The 22,841-nt window shown below is 52.9% G+C and overlaps 1 protein-coding gene across 2 annotated transcripts in view; it reads left to right on the top strand.

Annotated features, from left to right (window-relative positions):
* The window catches only part of LAMB3 (laminin subunit beta 3), a 61,742-nt gene that overhangs the window by 38,352 nt on the left and 549 nt on the right, over positions 1-22,841 (top strand). For both annotated transcript variants that reach the window (XM_043568914.1, XM_043568915.1), the window contains exons 10-26: positions 3,641-3,832; positions 5,431-5,494; positions 5,898-6,091; positions 8,010-8,130; positions 8,890-9,078; positions 10,479-10,634; positions 10,990-11,186; positions 11,530-11,641; positions 12,501-12,879; positions 14,103-14,263; positions 14,371-14,591; positions 14,874-15,071; positions 15,430-15,574; positions 19,026-19,233; positions 19,673-19,814; positions 20,204-20,380; positions 21,114-21,267. In XM_043568914.1, the coding sequence (XP_043424849.1) occupies positions 3,641-3,832; positions 5,431-5,494; positions 5,898-6,091; positions 8,010-8,130; positions 8,890-9,078; positions 10,479-10,634; positions 10,990-11,186; positions 11,530-11,641; positions 12,501-12,879; positions 14,103-14,263; positions 14,371-14,591; positions 14,874-15,071; positions 15,430-15,574; positions 19,026-19,233; positions 19,673-19,814; positions 20,204-20,380; positions 21,114-21,267 (3,010 nt within the window). The remainder of the gene's footprint in view (positions 1-3,640; positions 3,833-5,430; positions 5,495-5,897; positions 6,092-8,009; positions 8,131-8,889; positions 9,079-10,478; positions 10,635-10,989; positions 11,187-11,529; positions 11,642-12,500; positions 12,880-14,102; positions 14,264-14,370; positions 14,592-14,873; positions 15,072-15,429; positions 15,575-19,025; positions 19,234-19,672; positions 19,815-20,203; positions 20,381-21,113; positions 21,268-22,841) is intronic.

Below are 22,841 nucleotides of genomic sequence, written 5' to 3' on the forward strand. Positions count from 1 at the left end.
CCACTCCTGGGAGCACAGTGGCACCTCCAGGCTCCCTGTCCTGGCCTTGCAGTGGATATATATCCACTTTCTCTCTGCATCCCCCATCCTCGACCCATCTAATTAATTCAGCTCTGCCAAGTACCAATTCCACTTGGCCCAGTCAATTATTATACAGGTGTATATTCTTGATGTGTTTAATAATTTTGCAGATGAGATTGAGTTTAATAAATGGCCAATAAGTGGCCCATATCCATGAAAGATGTGCTCTTGGAACAGCCCTCTTGGTGGACAATCTACTCACTCACTGCTATTACTTCCCAGAATACTTTTGGATTCTGCTTGTATACTAGCATCCTGAGATACTCCTTTTGGAGGGAACATTTTTGTTCATTTGTCACGAGTCATTTTTTTTTTTTCAGAGAAGATTTGATTTTATTCTTTCTACAGAAATAGTCAAATACTTAAAGATCAAGCTTGGTCAATAAGATTAGATCAGGAAGGGTGAAATCATTTTCAGAAGTTAGAATGAACCGTGAATAAGATGCAATAGGATCTAATTTCTTACTTGACTCAGAAAGTTAACTTTGAGATCCTCTCCTCAAGAAAAGGTCAAAAGTATTTTGAGAAATGGCAGCATCATCTGAATAAATGCCCAGTCTCTAAAGGTGACAGCGTTGAAGGGCAACATTCATCTGGATGGATATTGTTAGTCACATTGCTTTTTCATTACTCACTCATTCCTTTGTCCATTCTTGCCACACACATATTGAACACTGGTTATAGGTTAGGTTTGGTGCCAGGTGTTAGGGATAAAAATATGAATAAAGCTAAATCATGGTTGTCATGCTGCTTCAGTGTATGTCAGGAAGACAAAGGACCAACAGTGAGATGATGTGTACTCTGATTAGGAAGAGGTGCTGGGGAGCACAGAGTGAGGCATCCAATTTGATCTGTCTTTGGGGAGTAAGTCATAGCATGTACCCAGGAAAAGATGAATCTTTGCAGGCCACTGATAACCAGGTAAAGGGCAAAGTCCATTCTGGGCGAAAAAACCATAAAGTGCAAAGGCCTGGAGGCAAGAGGCAAGAAGGTATGTAATTGAGGAGGGGGCAAGGGAATGCACACAAGGTCTGGAAGGGAAAATATGTATAAGGTGGTGAGAAGTAAGGATGTGGAGGCTACCACCTGGTGAGAGATGAGTTTGCAGATGTAAATGGGGAGGGAGGAAGTAGACTAAAGATTCATCCATTCTTCATTCAACAAATGACTAAGTGCCTCCTGTGTGTTAGGTGTTGGGGGTGCAACTGTGCACAAGACAGACAAGGAGGCCTATGGTTTACTGTAGTAGTTCTCAATTAGGGGATATTTGGAGATCTGGAGACGTTTTTGGTTGTCACAACTGTGGGTGTAACTATTACACATCTAGTGGTGTCTAGTGAGTGTCAGGGATGCTGCTAACCATCCTGCGGTGATCAGGATGGTCCACACAAGGAATTATCCAACTCCAAATATGGACAGTGTAAAGGCTGGGAAACCTGGGCTCCCGGAGAGGAAGAAAACACAGGCAGCCAACAAATAAATTATTAGAAATTGTGGTGACATTTATGAAGGAAACAAAGTAAATTCTGGAATGGGGTAGAGTGGGCAGGATGTGGGCAGAAGAATGCATAGGTATGAAAAATCTTGTGGGCAAGTGACATTTAAGCTGAGAACAAAAATTGAGAAGGAACCCACCAGGGGGAGGAACATTCCAGGCAGAAGAAACAACCCGAACAAAGGTCTCTGAGGAGGGAATGAACTTGGTATGACCCATGGCTTGAAGAGATGGAGGTGCACAGGGCATGAGATGAGGTGAGGAGACGGGACCCCTTCACCTTTGGTGAGGGGTTAGGATTTATTCAAGAGTAGCAGGCAGAGGACTTGAGTAGACATTTCTTCCAAGAAGATGTACAGATGGCCAGAAGGCAAATGAAAGGGTGCCCAACACCATTAATCATCAGAAAAATGCAAATCAAAACCACACTGATATATCACCTCACGCTCGTTAGAACAGCTAGTCTTAAAGGACAAGAAGCGCATGTTGGCGAAGATGTGGAGAAAAAGGAACCCTTATGCACTGTTGGTGGGAATGTAAATTAGTGCAGCCACTAATGAAAATAATATGGAGGTTCCTCCAAAAACTACAGATAGAACTACCATAGGATCCAGCAATTCCACCAGGGTCTATATGGGAAGGAAATGAAATCAACCTTTCGAGGAGATATCTGCACCCTTATGTTCACCACAGCATTATTCACAATAGGCGAGACATGGAAACAAGCCCAGTGTCCATCAGTAGACGAATGGACAGAGAAAATGTAATCTATAGCTATATATCTATACACAATGGGATATTCAGCTATAAAAAAGAAGGAAATCTTGCCTTTTGTGACAACATAGGTGGGCTTTGAGGGCATTCTGCTAAGTGAAATAAGTCAGACAAAGAAAGACAAACACCATGTGGTCTCCCTGATATGTGGAATCCAAAAAGCTGAATTCAAGCAAACAGAGTAGAATGGTGGTTGCCAGGGGTTCGGGGGTGGGGGAGATGGGGAGGTATTGGTCAAAGGGTGCAAACTTCCAGCTGCAAGATGAGTAAGTTCTGGAAATCTAATATACAGCCTGGTAACTATACTTAACAACACTGTTATATACCTGAAAGCGGTTAAGAGTCTAAATCTTAACTTTTATCACCACACACACAAGATGGTAATTATGTGAGGGGCTGGATGTGTTAATTATTACAGTATTCATTTTGCAATTTGTGCATGCGTCAAAAATCATCATGTTGGACACCTTAAACTTACATATATTAGAGGTCAATAGGATCTCAATAAGCTGGAAAAAAATAGTGGGAAGCTATTCTAGGGTTTTTGGCAGAGGAGTGACACAGTCCATTTTATGTTTTAAAAAGGACATTCTGTCTGTAGGTGGAGGGCCTAACTGAGGTGAGAGTGAACAAGGAAATCAGGTGGCGCCTACTTGGGAGATCAGGGGGCTGTGCGCTGCCACAGGAGACAGGGCCTGCTGTGGGTCTGTTTGGAGGAAACGGTCCAAGCTGGGAGCCGTCAGCACGAAGACCGCATTGAAAGCCACGAGAAGTGGGTGAAACCACCGAGGGTGGAAGGACACAACGTGTCATGCTGAGAGGCTTGCATTTCATCTCTAGCTAATGCACATCCACTGAGGGGCCTGGAGCAGGAGTGACATGGTCAAGTAGTCATCTAGAAAGACCTCTCCAGTGACGTGGGGAGAGAGGTTTGGAGGGCCTCTCACAGCTGACTGTGGGAAGTACCGTGGGAGAATGTTCTGGCCTGGCCACCTGCATGGTGCGCTGAACTAGGATCATAATCATGCCTTCTGGAATGTAGATCACCGTTCTCCTGCTTTCCACGGTCCCCCTGGGGAAAACCCGATGGGGCCTTCCAGTGTTGGCCAGGGTGTCTGCCGTCGGACCTGGATGCCCTGAAGCCCACCCGCTCCCTCTCGCCCCGTTCTCCTTCCCTCACTGTGATTCTCAGGGACCACCAGTGCATCTTTAGGAGGCTTTTTGGTGATGCTGTCTCTCCAGTGGCCCCTTCTCTTCACTCAGGCCCCCACCCTGTCTGTGTCTCTGCAGGGGCCCTTGCCCGCCGGGATGCTGATTGAGCGGTCCGCAGATTTCGGCAACACCTGGCAGGTGTACCAGTACCTGGCTGCTGACTGCGCCTCCGTCTTCCCCCGGGTCCGTCAGGGCCAGCCTCAGAGCTGGCAGGATGTTCGGTGCCAGTCCTTGCCCCAGAGGCCTAACGGGCATCTGGACGGGGGGAAGGTAGGTAGAGGGGACTCGGAAAAATAGGCACGGGTTGGTGGGGGAGGGGAGGTCCCTGACATCACATTTGCTCACACCGTCACCCAGCCACTGGAGAAGACGTCAGTGCACCTTGCTGTTTTTCCTGCTCCCTCCAATAATGACCTCTCTGGCCGCTTTCAGAATATCTGCTGTTTGTCCCCTTTGCTACTCAGGAGGAATATTTTAAAACCACATCTAGGGCCCTGCATAATCCAACCGTGCCCTCTTCCCCTCTTCCATAGCCACCGCTCCAAGCTCGTTGGCACAGTCCCCACGGTGGAGAGGGTAAAATTGACTCTGCTTCAGTGCAAGGACTTTGAGATGGTTGTTAGATTCACGTGAGCAAAGTACACACATTTAATTTGATCTCTGGTTTCACCTTGGTAAAGTTTAACACCAGAATGAGCTTTCTCAGTTTAATCCCTCTGCCTCTCCCTTGGGGAAATTCAGGTAGAAGCTGGGGCTCTGTGTCACCAGAATTTAACCCTGAGCTGGAACGGAGAAACTGCTTCTAGAAACGGCTCAGAACTTTCTCCCCGACTCGACTCCTCTCACCTGGGGTCAGATTCTTGCATTTCTTTCGTGACTGCCTTTCCTCTCACCACCCAGCAGCTGCCGCTGGAGGGCTGCTGTGTTCTCTGTCCTTCCTTCTCTGGTTCAGGCTCCAGCAGCCTTCAGAGCTGTTCTCCTGGGCACCCAGTGCTCAGAGTGCTGCCCTCCCTGTGGGCGGTGCCTTGTTCCTTCCCCGGAGCAAGTCCTCCTGGGTTACAGCAGACCCCATCTGCTTGTTAACCACACTCCGGAGACTCCAGATCCGAACACAGGGCTTTTTCCTGATTCGTGGAAGGTTGATATGAAAACTCTGGAAAATGCAGATGAATTCCCATACAATGAATGGGGTTTTTTGTTTTTTTTTGTTTTTGTTTTGTCTTGTTTTGTTTTTTTTTAGACACACACACACACACGTGGATGAGCAGGGGAGGGGCAGAGGGTGGGAGAGAACCTTAAGAAGGCTCAACGATCAACGTGGAGCCCGATGCAGGGCTTGATCTCACAAACCTCAACATCATGACCTGAGGTGAAATCGAATCTGACACTCAACCCAGGTGACCCTGAATGGTTTTTATTAAAGAGGAAAAGCATAGTTAAAATTGGGGTTGTCTAGAGTGTGGTTACCACATCCATGAATCCTTGGGCCCTGGACCTTCTCATTCATCCTAGGTGTCTGGAAAATTAATATTCCCTAAACCCTCACGTGCACATTGTATATCTCACCATTATTTTTGACCCAAGGAAATCAGGAAATTCTTGGGATATCTGTATTTTTAAATGGAGAGGTGTGGTTGTCTACACACACACACACACACACACACACACACACACACACACACATTTAGGGCCCAGTGGCCATCTGGCTCCCTCAGTGCAGCTGGCAGCCCTCACATCCATGGTCTACTCAGGTTCGAGGTGAGAAGGGCCTCAGAGAAGTCTGATGGGGGTGCAACATTGGTGGAAAGGGGCGTTGGGGGCACCCCATTTACCTCTTCCACAGGCCTTCCCTTTCCATCTCTCTGTAGGTTCAACTTAACATCATGGATTTAGCATCTGGGATTCCAGCAACTCAAAGTCAAAAAATTCAAGGTCAGTGTGGTAACTTCTCCCCACTGCGGGTGGGGAACAAAACTTGGAACTTGGGACTTGCCATGGTTGGTTGGTTGGAACTTGGGACATAGAAATTGCCTGGTCTTTCCTATTTCTGTCAATATGGTTGGATTTAATACTCACCCTGCTTATTCCATCAGGCTCTGTGGTAGACTCAGGAGGCCTGGGTTGGAGTGCAGGGGTCTTTCCTGCTGGGGAGGGTTGAGGGCTGAGGAGGATGGCCCCTCATATAACCAACCTTATGGAGGCAGGGAAGACCAGATGGTGAGATCAGAATTTCTTTCCTTATCTGTCCTGCCCTAGGAGACTATTTGCCTCTAACTTCCTTTCTTCATTTTCCCTTCCCCAATCCCCTCCCTCCGTGTTGTTTTCCCCCTCTCAGAGCTGGGGGAAATCACAAACTTGAGAATCAACTTCACCAGGCTGGCCCCTGTGCCCCAGAGAGGCTACCACGCCCCCAGCGCCTACTATGCAGTGTCCCAGTTGCGTCTACAGGGGAGCTGCTTCTGTCATGGCCACGCTGACCGCTGTGCCCCTAAGCCTGGAGCCTCTTCCAGCCCCTCTACCGCTGTGCAGGTGACAGCCCTGGGTGGGAAGGGCTGAGGGGAGAGAGCAAGACCAAAGCAGACTGAGGACATTCTTGGGGCACCTATAAAACAAGGAGGGCACTGAATTTAAAACTTGGGTATTTAACCTTTTAGCAACACTGAAAAAGAGTCTAATTATTATTTCAAAGATCAGAATTTTGTAGCACTTCTTTAAGCCTGCCTTATGGTTTGTAATGGTTTGTTTTTCAGTTACACATAAGCAAATCTGTGGGTCTTGCCTGGCGCTTAAGGTGATGCTGCTTAATCCTGGCTACACGTTTTAACTTCCTGGGGAGCTAAAAAAAAAAAAAAAAAGAAAGAAAGAAAGAAAGTGCCCAGACCTCCATCCTCAGATACTCCTAGTTTATTATCGGTTTTTAAAGCTCCCAGGTGATTCTCAGCACTGCCCGTGTGGAGAGCCACTGGTTTGGGGACTCTAGAGTCCCATCTAGTGGCGAGATACAGGGAAGGTGAGAGAGAACAGAGTCTAACGTGGATGCTAAGAGTACCCCAGACCATCTGACTAATGAGTCAGATGGATGCATCAGGGATGGGAGAGGGAAGCTCCAACTTCACCAGCAACCCTGGGGGTTTGCTGTGAAACCACACACGGGAAGCATCCGTAGAGTGACAACTTTGCGCTCAGAAGCAGAAGAAGCTGTCATTTCTATTCTTTGGAGCTTCAGCTCTTCTATTAACGTATGGGAGCTCATTTACCCTAGTGATGGAGGGGCACTAGGAAATCACGTAGAAGGGCCTAGAGGGAAATACAGGTGAAAAGAGCTCTGGCCAGCTGCATCCTTCCCACTTCTGGGCCAGCCTCTACCCAGGGCTGCAGAGTTGGCCAGAGGGGACACCAGCTCTAGGAATGTGTCATCTATTAGGGCCTGGAGACAAATGAGCAGAACCCAGGCAGAACAGGATTGCTGATAGATGAGGAATACAATATGCTGTGGGATGTAGGGGCGGGATAGGGCACACCAGCCCCAGGGGCTCTCAACTCTGGCTGCACAGTGGAATCACCACTTTAAAAAGTACCAATGCCTGGGCCTTGTCCTTGAGATCTGGATCGAGTTGGGCCTGGCAATGGTAGTTCTTAAAAAGCTTCCCACGTGATTCTGGAGTTGCACCCAGGGTTGAGATCCACGGAATTAGGGGAACCAGGGAGGCCTGGGGAAGAAGGTGCCATTCTAGCTGGCAGGATCTTACTGGTGACCAGAGAAAGAAGGGAATTCCAAGCAGGAAGAAAAACATCAGTAAAGGCTAAGAGGTGGGGGAAAGCAGGGCTTGGACAGGACGCGGCTGGAGGTTCAGGTTGGCTGTGCTGTTCTGAGTGGGAAATAAAGATGAAGCAGACATGGTAGGAGTCTTTAATGCCAGGCTGAGGGTGTGGGGCTTAATTTGGAAGACAATTAGCACACAACAGCTATTCTATTTTTATATCTTAATAAGTCTGGTAACAATTCATCATAGCAGTCCCATTAGACAATCAGCCGCAGTCAAAGATTGCTGGAATATAAATCTGCAGAGGGTCCACAAGCTTCCAGAACCATAGTTTACCAGTAGGGGTGTCTGGGCACCTTCCAGGTGCTGCTTTGGACTGGGCCTCACGGGGATGTTCAAGGGCAAAGAATGAGCTTTTTAAATACCTAGTTAGCATAGGAGGGCAGGTACATGCATCTGAGCATGTGCGTGCGCGCGCGCACGCACACACACACACACACACACACACACCCCAGCACACAAGCAGGCAGCTGAGAGTGTCACTGGAGCCGAGTGAAGTCTGGAGGGGGGGCGGTCTGAGCTGGACCCTGAGTGGTGGTGGGGGTGGGGTGGGTAGAGGGCAGGTCCATTTCTGGGACATCCCTCTGATGATTATTCCTGATGGCTGGTGGCCCCCTTTCCAGGTCCACGATATCTGTGTCTGTCAACACAACACCGCCGGCCCCAATTGTGAACGCTGTGCGCCCTTCTACAACAATCGGCCCTGGAGACCTGCAGATGACCAGGACCCCCATGAGTGCCAACGTATGGTCCAGAACTCACCTCCTCCCCTGTAGTGACTGGCTGGGGTGCTGGCCCCTCTGGGCCTCAATGATCTCACCTGGGATACAGGGAGAGTCTATTCTTTATTATTTAAGTTTAACCTTAATTGCACCCCTGCAATGTGAGCTCTCCTTGCTCTGTGCGGATGGAGAGAGTTTAGGTTGCACCTGCCCTCTGCCTCCCCAGACTTTTTCCTCAGCCAGGCTTGAAGGGACCAAGGCTGGTCCTTGCTTCTCATGCCACATGGCTTCATGGTAACCTCAGATCCTCTATCTTCTGTGTCCTCCACTGGTCTTGTCCTGTGTAGGACTTATCTGGTTCCCTGCTTCACAGGAGCCCCTGCAGTCAGGGCCTTTCTCTGCACAAGGGAGGGAAAGAAGGATCCCCAGCCCAGAGAGAGGCAGTGGCCCAGGAGGAGATCCGCGGTGGCAGTCGGGGTGGGGAGGTGGGGTTGGGGTGGACCATTCAAAGGTCTCTCTCTCTGGCCCAACGCAGACATTATTCTCAGGTGAGTCTCCACATTGGGAGTTAAGAGGCCTGAATTCTTACCCTGCTCTGCTTTCTTACTGGCCATATAACCTTAAATAAGTCACACAAGGCTCCTCGGGCCTCAGTTTCCCCATTTCCTGAACCTGAACATCTTGCAGAGTTGCAAGAGATGCTAGTGCATTAGCATGGCATATGCCTTGTGGATGGTGGTGGTGCTGGCCTACGGTCAGCCCTGGGAATGTCCTTTTGCAGCGTGCGACTGCAACGGGCACTCTGAGACCTGTCACTTCGACCCAGCTGTGTTCGCCGCTAGCCAGGGGGCGCACGGAGGTGTGTGTGACGACTGCCGGGACCACACCGAGGGCAAGAACTGTGAGCGGTGTCAGCTGCACTATTTCCGCAACCGGCGTCCTGGAGCTCCCATTCAAGAGACCTGTATCCGTGAGTAGGGGCTCTGGGGACCTAGCGTATCATCTGCCTATTACTCCCCATCCTCTCTGGGTACCACGGAGCACGTGTCCCTGGGGACACACAAGCCCTCAGGAAGCGTGAAGACTTCGTCGTTTGCCAGAACTTGTGGGGAGTTGTTTTAACTTAGCTGGGCACATCTAAGCAAATCACCTTACCTCTCTGGACCATCAATCCATCAGTCAATCAATCATGATGTAGCCCTGATTTTGTTTAATTAAAAAAAATTGTTTAATGTTCATTTATTTTTGAGAGAGAGGGACAGAGCGTGAACAGGGGAGGGGCAGAGAGAGGGAGACACAGAATGTGAAGCATCTCTAGGCTCCGAGCTGTCAGTACACAGCTCGATGCAGGGCTCGAACTCACAAACTGCGAGATCATGACCTGAGTGGAAGTCAGATGCTTAACCAACTGAGCCACCCAGGCGCCCCTACATAGCCCTTATTTTGGACACAGGAGGGACAAAAGTAAATATAAGATATAGTTCCTGCTGTCGAGAAACACGCACACTGTTTGGCAATGTCAATCATACCTGGAAAAGGCAGAATAAGTACTTCGTCCGTACACATGCCTTTACCGTGTTGTATTGCGGTTTGCTCCGTATTTTTCCATGTCCCCCAATATCGAGAACTCCTCCATGGCAAAGGTTGTGTCTCATATCCTTGGGCCCTCGTGCAATGACAGGCACATGGCTGGTGCTGAGGAAATGTTTGGTGAATGAGCATATGCACCGAACTCCCAGCAGTGACTTAGCACGTTCACAGGGGCCAGTGAGTTTGTACACGAGAGAGAGCAAAATGGACTGAAGCAATCTGAATCAGGCGGGGTTAATCACCAGACTTTTTAGATGAAGGAAGAATCTGCATTCTGAAAGGCTTGCCGAGAGGTCTAGGTGTGGGAGTTGAAGAACGCTAGTTCACTTCCTGTTGATATTATTTATGGAAAGAGTTGACTTCTGTTTCCTGCAGTTGCTTGCTGGGTGGCCTTGAGTAACCTCAGGGTTATCCTGAGGATTTCATAAGGCAACATGCATGCGTGCACAGCTCAGCGCTTGGCATATAGCAGTCGTTCGGCAAACAACGACAACAAAAACTTCTATAGTACTTAATGTGCGCCAAGCGCTGTTCTACCCGCCTTTCATTTACTCAGTTGTTTCTCACAGGAAACCCATGAGCGTTGTATAATTATCCCCATTTTACAGATGGGGAAACTGAGGCACCGGGGGCTCAAGTAACTTGACTAAGGTTGTAAGGTTGTAAGCCAGTACGTGCTGGAATAAAGGTTTGAACCAGGCAGTCTGGCTTCTACAGCCTGCTCTGAACTTTCTGTTTTTCTTCTTTCTTCTTGCTGTGGTGGCTGCTTCTGTCTCTCAGCCTGCGAGTGTGATCCCGATGGGGCCGTGCCGGGCGTTCCCTGCGACCCAGTGACTGGGCAGTGCGTGTGCAAGGAGCATGTGCAGGGGGAGCGCTGTGACCTGTGCAAGCCGGGATTTACAGGACTCACATATGCTAACCCACAGGGCTGCCACCGTGAGTAGGGGGACCCAGTCTGGGATATCATGGGGAAGATTGCACCGGCCACCAGAGTCGTGAGTGCCTCTCTGTGGTGTGTGCCGGATGCCACGCCATGGGCCTCCAGCAGGTGGCAGCACAGGCCCAGGTTAGAAGGTGGGACTGAGTCGCCCCGAGGGAGTTGGCGGGTGGGTGGCCAAGCTGCCAGGTGCCAGGGAGGAAAGTGCAGTGGCCTCGTGAGTCAGGCAGGTAGGTTCTCTGGAAAGAACGACGCTGCCTGGTTCTTTTCCCGGGTTGGGTTGTCTCCCTGATGTGTGTCCCCTAGGGGTGCATTTTGGTTGTCTTGTGAGCTCAGTTCCCGTCCCTCCTGCAGGCTGTGACTGCAACATCCTGGGGTCTCGTCGGGACATGCCGTGTGATGAGGAGAGCGGGCGCTGCCTGTGTCTGCCCCACGTGGTGGGCCCCAAATGTGACCAGTGCGCTCCCTACCACTGGAAGCTGGCCAGCGGTCGGGGCTGTGAGCCGTGTGCCTGTGACCCTCACAACTCCCTCAGCCCCCAGTGCAACCAGGTACGAGGAGGAAAGGGGTCTTGCCCACCAGCCTCTGTCTCCCCCCAGCGCTGCCCTTCTGGTCTTTCCGAAGTCAGACTGGTCTGGTTCTGTCCCCATCCTCTCTCCCTCTGTGACTCTGAGGCTTCTGCAATGCCAGATTCGTCACACCTTCTGTAGGGCCGTTCGGGGGCCTTGCCTTCAGAGCTTGTCTTTGAATGGGAGCCATTGTTTTGGGGGGCACACTCGCTCTGTAGGCAGTCCCGGGCTCTGTGTGCTGACCAGGGATCTGGCACACGGCCCCCGATTCCAGGGCAAGGCCAGGCCTGCGAGGGAGGTCCCCTCACAATGCTCTCCCTCACAGTTCACAGGGCAGTGCCCCTGTCGAGAAGGGTTCGGTGGCCTGACCTGCAACGCTGCAGCCCTCCGCCAGTGTCCTGACCGGACCTATGGAGACACAGGCACAGGATGCCGTGGTGGGTGCTTCCTGAGAGGCGTGATGCTGAGGCAATGGGGGCGGGGGTGGGGGCGCTTGGGCGGGCTCCTGGTGGAGGGCCGGTGGGTGGGTCTGTGGTAGGGGAGGACATCTCTTACTGGACAGGTGGTGTGGGTCCTGGCAGCTCTGTGAGAGCACAGGTTCCCCACAACTGCTCCAGCCAGCCAGCCCACTTAGCCTCCCAACCCCAGGGCCGGCTGACGTCAGGCCGCCCCCCTGTCTCCACGACAGGAGGGTTGCTTTGCCCCCCACTTCCCTGAGAAAGCATTTCCCAGAAGCCCTCTCCGGGGCAGGGGCAGGAAGGGGAGGGGTTCCCTCCTAGATGGAGAAAGTGAGCCTTGAGGGAAAGGTCTAAATTTCCCTAGAGTCAGTTTGACAACTAGCCACAAGAGCATGGGACTTGGAGTGCCCAGACCCAACTCTGGTCTCAGCGTGGTGTCTGTCCTGCCGAGTGACTTGGTGTGGGTGGTTTTCGCCAAGGCCTCAGTTTCCTGAGGGCACATTGTACTTAACAGCTCTGTGCCTTGTTGCTTCATCTCTACAAATGGGAAAATAAGGGAGGTTAACTCTATCACAGAGTGGCTGTGAAGTTAAAGCGAGTTCATGTGTGAGTGGGTGAGTGTCTGACTTAGAGCTGTGCCTGGCACACAGTAGGTGCTAAATTAAGGGCTTGCTTTCGTTGCTTCCATTGCCCTGATTTTATTCTGGCCTTGGCGGTCTATTATTCTAAGCCACGTAGACAGGCCCTGAAGATAGGCCTCCGCTTCAGGCTCTCCCCACAAGGTGCCTTTATCTTCCTGACCCCCCCGACCTTAACCATCATTTTTTCCCCGCCTTAGCCTGTGACTGTGACTTCCGGGGAACAGAGGGCCCAGGCTGTGACAAGGCCTCGGGCCGCTGCCTCTGCCGCCCTGGCTTGACCGGACCCCGCTGTGACCAATGCCAACGAGGTTACTGTGACCGCTATCCAGTGTGTGTGGCCTGCCACCCTTGCTTCCAGAGCTACGATGCTGACCTCCGGGGGCAGGCCTTGCGCCTCAGCGGCCTGCGCAATGCCACTGCCAGCCTGTGGCCAGGGCTGGGTCTGGAGGATCCTGGCCTGACTGCCCGGATCATGGGTGCAAAGAGCAAGATGGAGCAGATCCAAGCAATTCTCTCCAGTGCCTCGGTCACCGAGCAGGAGGTGTCCCAGGTGGCCAATGCCATTTTCTCCATCAGGTAATTTCCCTTTCCCTGCCAAACACTTGGAGGAATCATATCACACGGGTTCACATAAGTGGCACACACTGGTCCTTCTTTCCACTGTACAGCCCTTTACAGTTTACAGAGCATTTTCACATATGCTCTTGTTTTGAACTGTTGCAACACTCCTATGAGGTTGGGGTGGTGGGTGTTATTACTTGCATTTTGCAGATGGGGGAACAGGCACAGATAGGGGATGTGACAGAGTCACGTGGCCACTGAGGGGCAGAGCTGGGACTCAGAGTGCAGGCAAGAGCCCCAGGGCTCTTTCAAGTGCCCGGTGCTGCCTGTGGGAGAGAGTCAGCTCTGGATTAGTCACCCTGGTGCAGGGCATTGGAGAGGCAGGGGCTCTAAAAATAACTTGTGTTTGCCTTTGGAATGGGAGCGGTCCCACCCACACCTCCTTCCTACCAGCAGGGGTGTCTTCTTGTAAGGTTTGGTTCTGGAAGTTTCTATAATTAGTTTGCATTCCCCAAGCACTAGTTGACTTTCTCGGTGCCCAGAGCCATCCAGATGTGTGATTGACCTAAGTCTCAAAATTCAGTAGTGAGTCCATAGGTATTTGGTAGACTGGAAATGCAGGTATGGAAGGGTGTCCCGTGGAAAGATGTTCTATGCCAGAGCAAAGCCCGTAGGTGAAGGATGCAAAGCTTGCAGGGGTCGGGGGCGGGGGGAGTTTGTGGTTGGTAGACCAGCCAAGGAGATGGGGAGAGAGGAATCTCTGAAAACTCAATGGTTGTGTGCCAGGGCTGATGGATCCTGACCCCCTTTGGGTGGAGATGACCAGTGGGTCGCGGCTATGGGTGCTCATGGGAGGCATGGGCTGTAGAGAAGAGACTTGGGAGCCCAGCAAGCAGGCAATACAGGTGGTACAGGCGGTGGCTGAAGCCAGCCTGCAGCGAGCTGAGGAGAAACGGGTTAGGGTGATGCTCCTCGTGGAAGCCTGCTATGGAGGTGGCACAGGCTCAGGAAGGTTGAAGCACACAGGTCAGGGAAGGAGAGGTTCTTGCGATCTGCCTGCCGAGGGACAGGGGTGGGGGGCAGGTTGTGCTGGCTCTCCAGCAGATCCCTCCTCAGCCTGCAGGGTCTGCATTCTGTTGCCTTTTTCCTGACTCAGAGAGGTTTCTCCGAGGGGCTGCTGGGTTCTGGGGAGGCAGCCTCCTTCCCATATCTTAGCCAAAGCTCTTCTCCCGTCTCAGGCGGACTCTCCAGGGCCTGCAGCCTGATCTGGCCCTAGAGGAGGAGACCTTGTCCCTCCCGGGAGACCTGGAGAATCTGGACAGAAGCTTCAATCGCCTGCTCGTTATATATCAGAGCAAGAAGGAACAGTTTGAAAGGATAAGCAGTACAGATCCTTTAGGTATGCGCGGCCACGACACACCGCACCTGGGCTCCGCTCTTGCTTGCCCTCCGTCTCCCAGCCTCCAGGGCCAGCGGCGGCTCAGTTCTCCCCTCGTCTTCCCACAGGGGCCTTCCGGGTGCTGACTGCAGCCTACCAGCGGTCCTCCCAGGCTGCTAAGCAGGTCTCCGACGGCTTCCACCTGCTCCTCCAGCTCAGGGACAGCCGGAGAGAGGCAGAGAGGCTGGAGGGGCAAGTGGGAGGAGGAACGGGAGCCGGAGGTCCCCAGCTCGCAGCTCTAAGCCTGGGGATGGCTTCCTTGCCTGATCTGATGCCCACCATTAACAAGGTGACTCATGGCATGGAGCCCCACTTCTTGGATCTCCCTGCTGCAGTCTGTCACACGTCAACTGCTGCCATACTTTTCCTACGAGGGCACTGTGACCCTACCCTACTCCCCCACCCATCCCAATCTTTGGCCCCTCACGGTGTGCTCAGTGGTTGCCAAGGAAACAAGTTTCTGGTGCCTGGTTGCTATGGAGATGTCTGGCGGTTTGTTTCTTGGGTGTGGGATAGGAGTGGTTGTTGAAGAGCCTTGGGTACCCTCTTTGACATCTCCTTCTCTCCACAGCTCTGTGGGGGCTCCAGGCAGACGGCCTGTACCCCAGGAGCGTGCCCCGGAGAGCTGTGTCCCCGAGACAACGGCACGGCATGTGGCTCTCACTGCAGAGGCGCCCTCCCCAAAGCGGGTGGGGCCTTCCGGACTGCGGGCCAGGTGGCCAGGCAGCTGCAGGGTTTCAACACCCAGCTCCAGCAGACCAGGCAGATGGTGGGTGCAGCCAAGGTGGGGTGGGCACATGTAGAGAAAGGCTAAGGGGATGGGATCCCTAGGGCAGGTCAGTTTTTATTTCACAGCCAGGAGACAAAAGCCCAGGGATGCTAGGTGACTTGTCTGAGGCCCCACAGCAAGAGAGAGGTAGAGTTTGGGGCCAATGTTCTGACAGTTTTGTTTTGTTGTGTTGTGTTTTCTACCTGACTCTACATCATTTTTTCCAGAGCCAAACCAGGTTAGCAACAAATGTTTCCCTGGTAGATCTAGGGTAGCGGGTGTCCACAGAATCCCTGAGGGCTGCTGCGAGGTTCTCCTGGGGCCTTGATCACTGCTGACCCATAGCGTGTGTTGGTAGATCAGGGCAGCAGAGGAGGCCGCCTCGAAGGTGCAGTCAGACGCTCAGCGCCTGGAGACCCAGGTGAGCGCCAGCCGCTCCCAGATGGAGGAAGATGTCAGACGCACACGGCGCCTCATCCAGCAGGTCCGAGACTTCCTGTCAGGTGAGACTGGCCCTTTCCCTCCTTCGGCCTGAGAGGGCCCTAGACCCTCCATTCCCTGTCCCTGACACAGCAGCTGGCTGCCTCCTTCCCTGGCCTCCAGGCCACCTGGGCCAGGTGCCTACCACTCAGCTGGATGGCTGCCACAGCCCTTCACTTATTCTCCCTTCCCCACCCCTGCTCCCTTACAGTTCACTCTCAACAGAACAACCCAAAACATCTTTGAAAAAATGCTTCAAATCCCTCACTGGCTTCCCCTCATTCTTGGAGTTACTGTGGCCTCTGCTCACCTCCCGGGTGTGGCCGTGTCTTCACTGCTTTGCTCACTGCCCATCCTTGAACAGGCTGACTCTTATCCACCTCAGAGACTTATACTTGCTCTTTCTCTGCCTGGAATGCTCTTTCCAAGGCTGCTGATTCTATTCCTTATGGTCTCAATTTAAATATCATCTCCCTAGAGGCGCTTTCCTGACCACCCCATCTGGTACCCACTCCCAATCCCCCCAACCCCCACCACCACTCCCAGCGTCTGACCTTCATTGCTTTGCTCTGAGCCTGTGGTTGTTGAATTCATTCGTCTCGGGATGCACTGTCTGTCTGTCCACTAGACTCTAAACTGCAGGAGGGCAGGGATGGCTGCCTGTCTTATTCACTGTGTCACTGGCACCCCGCATGAGGCCAGACACAGAAAAGCACCCGGTGTCGGTTGAATGAATAAATGAACCACATCCCCTCTGTTGGTGCCCCGGGAGTGGAAAGATTCCTGGATAGCACTCAGGAAACCTGTGACTTTGAGCAGGTTGCTTTTCTCTTTGCCTCACCTTTCACTTCTGCGAGCTGGGATGGTAGTATTTCACGTTGATTCTGGGGATCTAGTGACTGATGTAAAGTGTGCTTTGAAAAATTAAAGTTGCCTCAGGAATATGAGTTGATATTATTAGAGTTCTGTTCCCTGCCAGGGAATTTGCTTGGCTGGGAGCCCAGTTAATATGAGCTGAGGGCTTGGTGTTACAACAGGCCTCTTCGTGCTACTCTTGCAATGCCTTTGCTCCAAACAGGCAGGTTGGAGAGAGGCAGGGAGGATCTGTTGGGAGCCATGGCTTGCCTGAGGCCAGGCTGGAGTCAGACTCCCAGGGAACCCCAGAGTGGGAGAGAGTGGTTGTAGGGAAATGGTGCTCAAGAAACATGGACGGGGTGCCTGGGTGGCTCAGTCAGTAACCAGCCTCCGACTTCAGCTCAGGTCGTGATCTCATGGTTCATGAGTTTGAGCCCCTGGCTCTCTGCTCTCAGCACAGAACCTGCTTCAGATCCTCTGTCACCCTCTCTTTCTGCCCCTCCCCTGCTCACACTCTCTTTCTCTCTCTCAAAAATAAATAAACATTAAAAAAAAAAAAAAGAAACCTGGACAAAGGGGCAGGCCAAAATTTGGAGTTCAGACTCATAGATAAGATCTTCCCCCAACCCAAGCCCAGTGAAGGCTGAATTGTGTCAGCCCTGGCCAGGGGGTAGGAGGTGAGTAGGAAGTCTCTCTTTGGGGTGCAGCCTGGGCTCACATGAACAAGCAGGGAGTCACTGGGCTGAGGGGACCCTTTTGTTTTCTATGTTATACGTGTGCCTCAGGTCAAGTCCTTTGACAGGATCAGGGGCAAGGAGAAGGCACAGGGTGTGGGAAAGCCTGCACCTGTGAAGGGCCCAGGACAGTTCTCATAGTGCCCATGGGAATGGGTTTTGGCCTCTAGACCACTGTGTAGGAGGTGCAGGTACCAGTGGCTGTGGTGCATAGGGTCGGTGCGTGGGGTGTGTGGAAGGCCCCTGGAGGAAGGAGGACCCATGGTCTTTCCCACGTTTTCAAATGGAATTAACAAAAATAGCTCTGGCTTACTGAGTTCTTACTAAGTGCCTGGCACTGGTCTAAGTGCCTCATAGGTATTGCGTTATTTAATCGTGACTGCTTACCACGTTGTAGCAGGGGACTCCAGGCACAGGGAGGTTAAGTAACCTGCCTAAGAGCATCCAGCTTGGAGGGAATGTGGGTGGGATTCTTCTCATTCTGTTGTCCACACTGTAGGTTGCTGTACTGTTACACACACACACACACACACACACACACACACACACACAGAGTTTTGTTAATGTTTTTCTTCCTGGATTGCTCCCCTGTCCCACCTCTCTTGACCTGGCTCATTCCTACTCCCCCTATAAGAATCCGTTAGATGGCCCATTCTCCAGGAGCCCCCCTGACCACCCCCTCACCGGACCCATCAGATGGGGTTAGGCGCTCCTCCAGTGGCTGTCTGAGCTCCCTGTGCTCAACCTCATCACTCAGGCTGGCCTTCCTTGTTATGTGTTTGTCTGTCCCACTAGGCTTTGAGCTCTGTAAGGATGGGGACTGAGTCTGATTTGATTTGCAGTCTCAGTCACCCACATTCTGGCCCCAAGCCCCAGGACAAAGCATCTGGGTGGGCAGGTGCCCCCTCTCCTACCACGTCTGTACCTGGAATGTGTACAAGTGAAAGGGAAACATAGAGAGGAGATAGTACTTCTACGTCTGACCTTATTCTCTGACTCAGAGTTGGTTGTAAGACCCTTGCTGATTGAGTGTTTCATTTCGTCCCTTCAGGTTGAGGATCCTTATTTCCATTTCACAGATCTGGAAACTGAGCTTAGAGAAGCCATTTGACTTGTCCCAGTTTGCTTGAATAGTAAAGGAGAGGCCTGGGTCTGGAGGGCCTTTAGTCATTCATTCACTCTGCAAACACCAAGTGCCTCCAGGGGCCAGGCACCACGGCAGGGGCCAGGGATACGGATGACGCCCAGGCACTGCCATCGTGGAGCTTCTAGTGGGGTAACAGACAGAAAACCAGAGACATGAGTTAAGGGTTCGGCATGTGGGAGGCAATAGATGCTAGGGAGAAAGATAAAGCAGAGAAGGAGGATAAGGGGCATTGGCACAGGTGAAGGTTGCAACTCTAGATCGGATGGCCAGGGGCGGCCTCCCCGGGAAGGTGACATTTGAGCAAAGACCTGGCAATCTTTCTCTGCCTTTGCAAAAATGAGCACTCTGGCCTGAGGAGGGGCGCGTGGAAGGGGTCTCACTGCCAAGGAAGCAGTCAGTTCCAGTTGCTGGCCGCTCTCCCCAGTCTAGGGCTGATTATGTTTGTGCTCCAGGCATTGTGCAGTACCAGCTGGCTGGCACCACCTCCTTCTCTCCAGCCTGCAGCTTCCTGTGGCACCAGACACGGAGTTGCCACAGCTGTGTCCACAATCATCCTCCTGCAGCGTTCCCGGAAACCGAGAATGGGCACCTGAGTGCGCCTGAGAGGGCGCAGCAGCTCCGTGGGCGGCCGGGGCCGAGATGTCACCGTGGCGCTTCCCATGGCGCTGCTCGGCCTCGAGAAGCCTCTCATTTTTGGGGGCTAGACTCCCCCGGTCTGATGGACGGCTTGTCTTCCAGACCCTGACACTGATGCAGCCACCATCCAGGAGGTCAGTGAGGCCGTGCTGGCCCTGTGGCTGCCCACAGACTCCGCCACCGTCCTGCGGAAGATGAATGAGATCCAGGCCATCGCAGCCAGGCTACCCAATGTGGACCTGGTGCTGTCGCAGACCAAGAAGGACATTGCTCGGGCTCGCAGGCTCCAGGCTGAGGCTGAGCAGGCCAGGTATGGCCCTGGGCCCCGTGCTTCTCCCTGCCCAGGGTTGGCCTGCTGCTTTGCTCCCCAACTCCTTTGGTTGCGGGAAGAGGGAAGAGAATCTGTACACGTCAGAGGGGTGCAGAGGGCTGGGGGACAGGAGAGGTGCTTGCCGTGGTGGGGGGGATGATGAGGTGATAAACAGCATCCACGGGAAACTTTACTACGTGACCCTGTCTTCCACATTGGAAACTGTGCCCGAAGGGTATCTCAGACATAACACCCACATTGATACCACGTCTGCTTGGCGGGGCCTTGGGATGGAAAAGCTACTGAATTAATCTTCCCTGATCAGTCTGGGCTGGGAAGGATGTTCTCTTGAACTGCTGTACAAGTTGAGCCACACATCTATTCATTCACTGTTGCTTACTCCTTCTCTCTCCGCTCTCCTCCACTCCTCGGTCCCCAGGAGCCGAGCCCACGTGGTGGAGGGCCAGGTGGAGGATGTGGTGGGGAACCTGCGTCAGGGCACAGTGGCACTGCAGGAGGCTCAGGACACCATGCAAGGCACCAGCCGCTCCCTTCGGCTTATCCAGGAAAGGGTTGCTGAGGTGACGTGGTGTGGCTTTCTCCCCCCGTGTTTGAGAATGAAGAGACAGATTCAGGCACAAGGGCTAGAAAGTGCCAGAAAGTGACTTGGATGGGGACCTAGAGAGGGAGGACTATGAGCTCTGGGCCCAGCTTTGAGCCCTTGGTTTTCTGGTCCTGTGGCTGGGTGCAGATGGCCAGGGGTGGGCTCTGGGCTGCAGTGGGGGCGGGGGGCAGCTGAGCTGGAGAGGGAGGGCCCTGGATGTCAGGGGGCAGATAGAGGATCGGCAGGGGGACCACAGCGGTATCCTGGTTGGAGAGAGTTTTCACTGCCTGATGAGTCGGGCAGGGGGAGGACGAGGCCCCCACTTGTGAGACCCACCACAACCCAGGTGTCCCTTTCCCCCCAAAGGTTCAGCAGGTGCTGGGGCCAGCGGAAAGACTGGTGGCTGGCATGACGGAGCAGCTGGGTGACTTCCGAGCACGGATGGAGGCGCTCCGCCTGCAGGCTAGGCAGCAGCGGGCACAGGCAGCTCAGGCCCAGCAGCTCGCGGAAGGCGCTGAACAGCAGGCGCTGAGCGCCCAGGAGGTACGAGCTGACAGACTTCATCCTAGGCAGCACAGCCAGGGTGAGGGTCCTGAGCAGGAGAGGACTCTGTATGCTTTGTGAGACCCTGGGCTCGAAAGCAATTCCAACATGTTATTCTAGAATCGTCAGAAAGGGCTTCAGGACTCTACCTTGGGCCACCTCTGGGGAGGTGGTCAGGGGTGTTGTGAATGATCTACCCAGTCCCTCCCCATTTACAGATGGACAGGTAACTTTGTCAGGGCCCAAAGCTCACCTACAAAGCAGGTCTGTTGATACCCAGTCCAGAACTTGTCCCCTTTGTGGCTACCCAGCCCAGAGAGGCAGTCTTGACTTAGCCTAATCTGGGTCCCACCATTGTTGGAATTATGCCAGAGAGGTGATCAGAGAGCCTCTGGTCTGGGTCTCCAGCATACCAGGAACTTTGGCTCTCATGGTCCCAGTATAGTGGCAGGCAGCCAAATATGCTGCTACGGGACAACTAAGTGCCTGGCACCGTGCGGGAAGTTAGGCAGGAAATGACAGGAGCTCAGGGGGAGGGAGGGAAATACAGAAGGAATTTAAGGTATAGTTTGTGGCCTAGGGATTTTCCTGGGCAAAAGCAACCCTCTGGGGAGTATCAGGAGGCACCTCATGCCCGTGTGTTGATCTGGATGGTATCGAGTGGTTTAGCCAAAGGTCTTTAGAACCTTGGGTGGCGGTGATGGTGACACTGAGATTGTTCCACGTTTTTCAGGGATTTGAGAGAATAAAGCAAAAATATGCTGAATTGAAGGACCAGTTGGGTCGTAGCCCCATGCTGGGGGAGCAGGGAAGCCGGATCCTGAGCGTCAAGACAGAGGCAGAGGAGCTGTTTGGGGAGACCATGGAGATGATGGACAGGATGAAAGGTGAGGGTTCCGTCCCGGGGCTCGGACTCCTGGGCATCCCAGGAGGCTGGTCCCAACCCCAGGTCTCTGAGGCCCACCCTTGTCAGAGCGAGCAGTGCTAAGGGGGCGAGACCAGAAGGGAGTCTTGAGCACCTAGGAATATGAGGCACAGTGATGGGGCTGCGGGGAATGCAGAGATGCTCACAAGACCTGTCCTGCCCTCCAGATGTGGGTCATGCGTCTACCAACCGGAAAAGGCCAGGTGGTAGCAATGGAACAGGCATTTACTTGTCTGTAGGAATTTGCTTTTTAAAATTTTTTTTTTAACATTTATACATTTTTGAGAGACAGAGACAGAGCATGAGTGGGGGAAGGGTGGAGAGAGAGGGAGACACAGAATCCGAAACAGGCTCTGGCTCTGAGCTGTCCACGCAGAGCCCGACGCGGGGCTCAAACCCACAAACCTTTAGATTATGAACTGAGCCTAAGTCGGATGCTTAACCTACTGAGCCACCCGGGCACCTCAGGAATTTACTTTTAATTGCAGGATTTGGGGGAAGATCATGCATAGGGGCCTCCTGGGGGAGGGGACCAGGGAACATAATAGCAGCTGCTAAAATTTCAATACTTGATCAACCCAAAGGTCCATATGGGTGCCCACTGACTGACTGGCATCCCAGTAATGCCCCTGTTACACTCTGCTGGTGGGATCTCACCTGGCGGGTGGTGTTCAGTGGTGGCTACTATATCCTCAGAAAGGATGTTGACAAAGCCTGCACATATCAGAGGGAGGGTGAGCAGGGCTGGGAGTTAGAGAAGCGTCCATAATTGTATTGGATGAAAAACGGGTGAAGGAGCTAGGGAGATTTGATCTGAGAAGACGCGGCCTCAGACATTTGAACGACTTCCATGTGGGAGACAGAGCAAATATATTCCCACACCCCTAGGAGACAGACCTGGGACAACCGGCTGGGGGCCAGAAGTGGTCAGACTCTGGCTTCATGAGAAACCTTTTTTAACAGCTAGAGCTGCCTGAAGTTGGAACCCTGTGAGGCAGTGCACCCCCTCCTTATTCCTGGAAAAGTTCAGGCTGATGCTGGGTGCCAGCTCTCAGGAGTGTGGTAGAGGGGCCTCTTTCCTAGGGTGACAGTGACAGGAGGGACAGGCTGTCCTCCACATCCTCCGCAGGATCTGGTGGCGGCGTGGGGAACAGACCTGGCGGGAGGACTAGATTTATCTGGGGTGGTATTTGGGGGAGGGAAAGCGCGGAGGAATTCTGGTCCCCCAGCCAGCGCTTTTGCCATGGTGCCCACTTGAGGACCATTAGTGGGATGGCAGTGTCTGAGTCCAATAGTGGTAGGTTGGTAATCTCGGTGCCAGTGGCCTCCCTCACGAGTCTGGGACAACTGCTCTGCCTAGAGCAGAGGGGGAGACTAGGGGATTTCTGGGTCTGGTTTCTCTAGAGTAGGGTACGGGTGGAGAGCCATGAGGCTGGAGAGAACTTGCCTTAGTGACCAGGCTCCCCCACAGGTGATTTCACCTGTGGCTGCTGCCAAGCGGGTGGGAAGAGAAGGGTTTGGAGTCTTCGGGTATCT

This window comes from Prionailurus bengalensis, chromosome E4 (genome assembly GCF_016509475.1).
Source record: "Prionailurus bengalensis isolate Pbe53 chromosome E4, Fcat_Pben_1.1_paternal_pri, whole genome shotgun sequence".
Classification (NCBI taxonomy): Eukaryota; Metazoa; Chordata; class Mammalia; order Carnivora; family Felidae; genus Prionailurus; species Prionailurus bengalensis.